The 7,500-nt window shown below is 38.5% G+C and overlaps 2 protein-coding genes across 4 annotated transcripts in view; one reads left to right on the forward strand and one right to left on the reverse strand.

The window, feature by feature from the left end:
- Window positions 1-551, reverse strand: part of LOC138025517 (uncharacterized) — a 1,543-nt gene extending 992 nt beyond the window's left edge. The window contains exons 1-2 of the mRNA XM_068872718.1: window positions 338-551; window positions 1-238 (exon numbers count right to left, since the gene is read on the reverse strand). The exon at window positions 1-238 is cut by the window's left edge and continues 43 nt beyond it. Coding sequence (XP_068728819.1) covers window positions 1-238; window positions 338-539 — 440 coding nt within the window. The 5' untranslated portion in view covers window positions 540-551. The remainder of the gene's footprint in view (window positions 239-337) is intronic.
- The window catches only part of LOC138027496 (complement C3-like), a 92,797-nt gene that overhangs the window by 18,346 nt on the left and 66,951 nt on the right, over window positions 1-7,500 (forward strand). For all 3 annotated transcript variants that reach the window (XM_068875060.1, XM_068875066.1, XM_068875055.1), the window contains exons 6-7: window positions 5,845-5,897; window positions 6,618-6,635. In XM_068875060.1, coding sequence (XP_068731161.1) covers window positions 5,845-5,897; window positions 6,618-6,635 — 71 coding nt within the window. The remainder of the gene's footprint in view (window positions 1-5,844; window positions 5,898-6,617; window positions 6,636-7,500) is intronic.

Raw genomic sequence — 7,500 nt, forward strand, 5'->3', positions numbered from 1 at the left:
TGAACCGAAATTGGGCTGGCAGGGGCGCCATTTATTGTAGTCAACGCGACCCAGTATGAGATTGCGGGGCACAGTGATTTGTTTATACTCGTCAAGTTCCCTTCGAGCCACTGTTGCGTCATGGAACTTGGCATGTCATCGCCAGAACTACTCTCATCGTCTGTTTCTTCGTTGATGCAACAGTGTTTCTTCTCTTGGCTCGAAATGGCGCTAAAGAAAAACGCTGCGTTGTGGATACCTGAAACACAGCACAGTCAAATGCGTTCAATTTCATTTTTGATACTTAAAATGTTCTCCAAATTTCCTCGGAAACAAAGGTATTCCAATAAATACTGACCTGAAATAGCATTGTCGCATGAATCACGTTTGCTGCAAATAGAAGTCCACGCCCTGCCCAAATCTTTATCTTTTGCTTTAAAAATACATTTTGCGCTTATGATGCTGCACCTTCCGCTGATAACTGGTAAGAGATAACACAATGCAGCGCTCTTTATCCCTTCACTATTTAGCTGTCGGCACGGTTGTCTTGTGCGCTGCATTTTCTCCTGTAGCTCAGATGTTGTAAAATGGTTGCGTCTCTTATATAGTGGATCAAAGCAGTGAAATGGTTAGGGCTAGGGTTATCGCTCTTTATCCCTTCACTATTTAGCTGTCGGCACGGTTGTCTTGTGCGCTGCATTTTCTCCTGTAGCTCAGATGTTGTAAAATGATTGCGTCTCTTATATAGTGGATCAAAGCAGTGAAATGTTGACGCATAAATTGGAAAGCGCTGCCCGTGATAATAATGATCAACGATGCACGAGAGTTTACTATTTCTTTGTCATGTGTTCACTTGCAACTTGTCGTCAAATAGGTGTCACACATCATGTAACTGTCGAATGGGTGTGAAAAGGGGCGTTTCTATTTTTGTACCTTAAGTACGTTTGACTACCAATCCCGCACAATGATGGTGTTTCCCACGGTAAACCCAAAGAAATAACAGATCAAGTCAATGAAACACAACATCGATACGATCGCTTGGCTTGTTTACTCAGTCGAGCCACTCCTGTTGACCCAGCATGGTTTTTGCGATTTAACACTTTTCCGAGATAAACTCGCCATCTAATCAAGGAAATCCAAAGCACAAACAATGCAATCAAGGCTGTTATCCTAAACGGGTAATAGCTCTCTTTGTTGACAATAATTCACAGAAACAACCGGGAAACCTGACACATTTTGTGCAGTGATTTAGGACTAAATTTTAACAGGAATGCATTTAGGATGTTGCTTATGGCAATCCTTCCTCCTTTGTTCACGTCACATGCTTGTAATCTTAGCAACGTGTTACTGGATATTGAAAAGTTATCAGATCTCTGGCAACGAAGACGACATCGATGCAAAAGAGCAAAATTTCTGTCATCAGTTAAAATGAGTTACACTATTGGTCCTAACAAGCAACTAACAAGTAACTGTGTCCGCAAAAACCGTCCTTTTCTGCGTATGTTGAAAATTTGGTTGACTAAAATCTTGTGTATTTCTGCTTCTTTGCTGCAAAAATTGGGTTTACCTCGGTGTAAAAACCTGTGAAACTCTTTCTTTGTTTTGTTAGCTCGTGGTAGGGTTAGGTTATTGTTTGATGTTTTTTTGCTCTTTTGTTTTCCTTTGTGCTACGTCATCTGTGAGTTTCACAGGTTTTTACACCGAGGATGAGCCCAAAAATTAAGCTAAACCAGTGAAGCACCACGTGTCCGGGAGATCTGGAAAATCCGCGTTTTCTGTGTACGCCGAAAGCTGTTTGACTAAAATCGTAACATGAAGGCTTGACTAGTGATAAAACTCAAGCCGAACCAGGAAAGAAACTTGTGCCCGGGAAATCCGGAAAATCCGCCTTTTCCGTGCATGCCAAAAAAGTCATTGAACTGAAATCAATGTTATTAAGGCATGACCGCTGATAATACTCAAGCCGAACCAGTGAAAGGCCTTGTGTCCGGGAAATGCGGAAAATCTGCGTTTTCCGGGCATGCCGAAAAGTTCTTAGAATGGAATCGAATAATAATAACAATAATAATAATAATAATAATAATAATGAATGAAATCAAAGGCATTAAGGAATGACCGCTGATAAAGCTCAAGCTGAACCAGGGACGAAGCTTGTGTGCGGGAAATCCGGAAAATCCGTGTTTTCCGTGCATGCCGAAAAGTTCTTAGAATGAAATCAAATAATAATAATAATAATAATAATAATAATAATAATAATAATAATAGTAATAATAATAATAATGAAATCAAAGGCATTAAGGAATGACCGCTGATAAAACTCAAGCCGAACCAGGGAAGAGCCTTGTGTCCGGGAAATCCGGAAAATCCGTGTTTTCCGTGTCTGCCGAAAAGTTCTTAGAATGAAATCAAATAATAATAATAATAATAATAATAATAATAATAATAATAATAATAATAATAATAATAATAATAATAATGAATGAAATCAAAGGCATTAAGGAATGACCGCTGATAAAACTCAAGCCGAACCAGGGAAGAGCCTTGTGCCCGGGAAATCCGGAAAATCCGCCTTTTCCGTGCATGCCAAAAAGTTATTGGACTGAAATCAATGTTATTAAGGAAACACCGTTGACAGAACTCAAGCTGAACCAGAGAAGAGCCTTCTCACCGGGAAATCCGGAAAATCCGTCTTTTCCGTGCATGCCAAAAAGTTATTCACACCACAGGTAAACAATTTTGGTGATTACGGAAAATACGGATTTTACGGATTTCCCGGAGATATGAATATTTAATGATTAAACTTGCAGTAACGACTGACTGCTGTCTGTCACAAACTTTTACTTGACCACGGAAAATACGGATTTCACGGATTTCCCGGAGATATGAATATTTAATGATGAAACTTGCAGTAACGACTGACTGCTGTCTGTGACAAACTTTTACTTGACCACGGAAAAGACGGATTTCACGGATTTCCCGGAGATATGAATATTTAATGTATTCTAATATAATATATTACTTCTCTTTTTTCTGTAAGTATATATATATATATATATATATATATAGATACTGACAGAAAAAAAGAGAAGTAATATATTATATTAGAATACATTAAATATTCATATCTCCGGGAAATCCGTGAAATCCGTCTTTTCCGTGGTCAAGTAAAAGTTTGTGACAGACAGCAGTCAGTCGTTACTGCAAGTTTAATCATTAAATATTCATATCTCCGGGAAATCCGTGAAATCCGTATTTTCCGTGGTCAAGTAAAAGTTTGTCACAGACAGGAGTCAATCGTTACTGCAAGTTTAATCATTAAATATTCATATCTCCGGGAAATCCGTAAAATCCGTATTTTCCGTAATCACCAAAATTGTTTACCTGTGGTGTGAATAACTTTTCGGCATGCACGGAAAAGGCGGATTTTCCGGATTTCCCGGTGAGAAGGCTCTTCCCTGGTTCGACTTGAGTTTTATCAGCAGTGAATTCTTAATTCCATTGATTTCAGTGCAATCACTTTTTTGGCATGCACGGAAAAGACGGATTTTCCGGATTTCCCGGACATAAGCTTCTTCTCTGGTTCGGCTTGAGTTTTATCAGCGGTCATTCCTTAATGCCTTTGATTTCATTCATTATTATTATTATTATTATTATTATTATTATTATTATTATTATTATTATTATTATTTGATTTCATTCTAAGAACTTTTCGGCATGCACGGAAAACACGGATTTCACGGATTTCCCGGACACAAGCTTCTTCCCTGGTTCGGCTTGAGTTTTATCAGCGGTCATTCCTTAATGGCTTTGACTTTATTATTATTATTATTATTATTATTATTATTATTATTATTATTATTATTATTATTTGATTTCATTTTAAGAACTTTTCGGCAAGCACGGAAAACACGGATTTTCCGGATTTCCCGGTGAGAAGGCTCTTCCCTGGTTCGGCTTGAGTTTTATCAGCGGTCATTCCTTAATGCCTTTGATTTCATTCATTATTATTATTATTATTATTATTATTATTATTATTATTATTATTATTATTATTATTATTATTTGATTTCATTCTAAGAACTTTTCGGCAGGCACGGAAAAGGCGGATTTTCCGGATTTCCCGGACACAAGGCTTTTCCCTGGTTCGGCTTGAGTATTATCAGCGGTCATTCCTTGATGCCATTGATGTCATTTCAATCATTTTTCGGCATGCACGGTAAACGCGGATTTTCCGGATTTCTCGGCGACAAGGCTCTTCCCTGGTTCGACTTGAGTTTTATCAGCATTGATTTCAGTCTAATAAATTTTCGGCACATAATACGTGCCTATATGCAACGAAAACACTAAAGGAACCGGGAAGTACGGGAAACGATCAATTTTTCGTCTTCTTTTTCTTCTTCTTCTTCTTTTTCTTCTTCTTCTTCTTTTCTTCTTCTTCTTCTTCTTCTTTTTCTTCTTCTTCTTCTTCTTCTTCTTCTTCTTCTTCTTCTTCTTCTTCTTCTTCTTCTTCTTCTTCTTCTTCTCCTCCTTCTTCTTCTTCTTCTTCTTCTTCTTCTTCTTCTTCTACTTCAAAGACCATATCATGGCTGAGAACTCAGAAAACAACGAAGGAGTTGTACTTGTTCGGGCATTCTTAGTTACGTTTCTTTCAAGAGGAGCTTCTAATGTAAATAATGTAAATAACGCCTGCAGTAGCTCCATTGTCGGTGGCGAAGTGTATGTTAGTTTTGTGGCCTCAAGCAAAACGCACTCAGTTCAGAATGTCAGTTAAGCAATTGTACAATTGATTTCAACACTTACAAATAAGCCGAGCTCCAAATGGATAATAATAGTAAAATATTAAAATATAGTTTATGTTCTTGGGCATAAATATGTTTGGTGCCCTTCGCAGAGCTCATTTTAACCCTTACCTCAGGGGCGGATCTAGGGGAAGGGTGCAGGAGGTCCCCTCCCAGATTATCTGCGGCTTTCTAATACAACGGTATTCTTCCAAAAAAAAACGTCTCCAGTCAGTTACGCCATTCCTTAGTGGTGAACCCCTCCCTCCTAAGAACATTCCTGGATCTGCCCCTGTGCCTAGCGGCTCGGGCTAAAATGAGTCGCTCCCAAAACATATTTATGCCCGCGAACATTATGATGAAGTTTATTGTTTTATGATTCTGCCCCAGCGAGTTATTTTTTCTAGTAGTTAGCACATTCGAATAAAAGAGAATGTTTGTAACAAGATATTTTCCCGGAAAGTAAATATGCCTGGAAGAGAAATTTGCTAAAATGAAACGGCGATCTCAATCGAAGTTCTGCTGCACCGAATCTTATGTTTTTTTGCTATGCTCGCAGTCAAGTGAGCTATGCATTTATCCTGTATGCCCCTATCGCATTTTTACATCAACAGAATATATATATTTATTAAATTTTCAACCTCGGTTAATGCAGTTCTCGTGCTCTGATTGGTTCACTCAGTCTCGGTTATCATCTCAGATACCTTAGTTTGTCCTTACATGGCAATTGATTGCGCTAAGCGTTGCAAGCTAAAATTGTTTTCGCCGGAAAGCGAAATTTCTCTCTGATTAAAGCAAAAAAAATACGAGAAAGGCAAGAAATGTTTTTGTGATGAGACCACAAGGTATTACATAACATCGCAACTTCATCAAGCTTTTTCGATTTCGCTCGGATTTCTCGCTTTTTTCGCTCCTATTTCGTACTTCCAAGCTTTTGGAGTTTAAGGAATTTAATAAAACAATTACTCCATTCGCGCTTGTTGGATATGAGACTGGTTATTGCCAACTCGACCCTACGCCCCTCATTGGCTATTTACCATCTCATATCCAACGCGCGCTCATGCAACAATTGTTAATTATTTTGCAGTGAAGATCCGAGTTTTCCCTCTTGAGTTTGATATGAAGCCTTCTCGTAGAAAGGTAAGATTCTTCAGTACAATGGGCCTTATTCGCGCGCCGGCTACATTGGCCATAGACAATAGATTTCGTACCATAAGCCTCGAGTTGAAAATGTTTGGGAACGAGTTCCGGTTGCGCTGAAACAAACGTTTTCAATCCCTCAGGAGTCAACATGGCCGTTTTCTTATTAAGGTCTATTTTAGCAATCTCTCTCATAAGTCATACGTCCACTGCTGTCAGTATGGGTTTCGGGATTTATCTTGAAACTTGACGCACGCACAATGAGCCTGATAATTATTACACTTATTTGTGTTCCATGATAAATACAAAACAGGAAGAGAAGACTTGGGCAGTGCGGTTTTGTAGTTTCTGCAATTCAGTAGAAGCATAGCTCTATTAACTACTTAGTTAGTAGAAATTCACCACTTAGTGAGCAATTTTAAAGTGGTTTTTAGACCTAAATACTGTAGATCAGCGCGGCTTTGCTTAGAAAACGCTATTTCTTGTTGAACTAAAGCTCTAATTCTGCCTGTTTTCATTCAATTTACAGCGATAAGTTCTCATATTAAGATGGGATATTGGGTCGTGTAATTGTAAGGAAACGTCCAATGTCAGTTTGACGGATGGCCATTAGTGTTGACCATTAGTTTGCGCCATTTTTAAATGCGTGTTGCCTTGAATCCCGTGACAGTCTCCGATTTTCACTTACATACTTCTTCTCTTTTTTTTCCGTCGAATTAGATAAATCTGATCGTTCTGGTAAGTCTTTAAATTTCTTATTTTCACTTTTATGTTCACTTTTACTAACATTTCCATTTTTAAAGGGGCAGCGTCACGCTATTTCAGTCAACTTAAAAACACTAAAATATGTCTTTGCGTCAGTCAAGACCAAAAAATAATGGTGTAGTTTTGTTGCCAATAACAATTGAAGCACACTGAAGCTATTTAACAATTATTCTGCGAAATCGCGCAGAATATCGCAGGATACGAGGCCGTAGGCCGAGTTGGCTAAACTCAGCAGGAGATATTCCGCAAGATTGAGCAGGATAATTGTTTTATTATTCAACACATTGAGGACAAAGCACAAATTTCTACGTCTATTGGAAAAAAAAGCCGGAAAAACTACCATATTTCTCCGCGACACACAAAATTACGTATATCGTAGGATATTCGTTGAGTACGCACAACTAATATTGACCGCGCTATGACCGTAATTGGACATTGTTACAATGTATTGACTAATAATCTTTGCTATTTGCATCTATGGATGGAGAGGATGGAAATGGATTGAAAAGCAGTTTTTTCAAGTTTGGAGGTGGTGTCCGCAGAAAGTCGCCAAAAATTAAATACGAATAGCCATTTGTGCAATAAATATATTTCATACCTTGTCAGTGGGTTGTCAGGAATGTGACGTGGGAGCTAAAGTACTAATGTAGATTTTTACCCAGTTTTGACCTGAAAACAGCAAATTTAGCCTGACAGTGCCCCTCTAAGTACGACTTTTGAAGGCTTGTCACACAAACCGAAAACAAACGACAGCCCCGTTTACACTACAGAAATTTTTTGGCACGACTCGGAGGAAATTGGCTCGGGTCCCAAAAAAAAAGGGTCGGCTCGGATAAAA

The sequence above is a fragment of the Montipora capricornis genome, chromosome 2 (assembly GCF_036669925.1).
Source record: "Montipora capricornis isolate CH-2021 chromosome 2, ASM3666992v2, whole genome shotgun sequence".
NCBI classification, from domain to species: Eukaryota; Metazoa; Cnidaria; class Anthozoa; order Scleractinia; family Acroporidae; genus Montipora; species Montipora capricornis.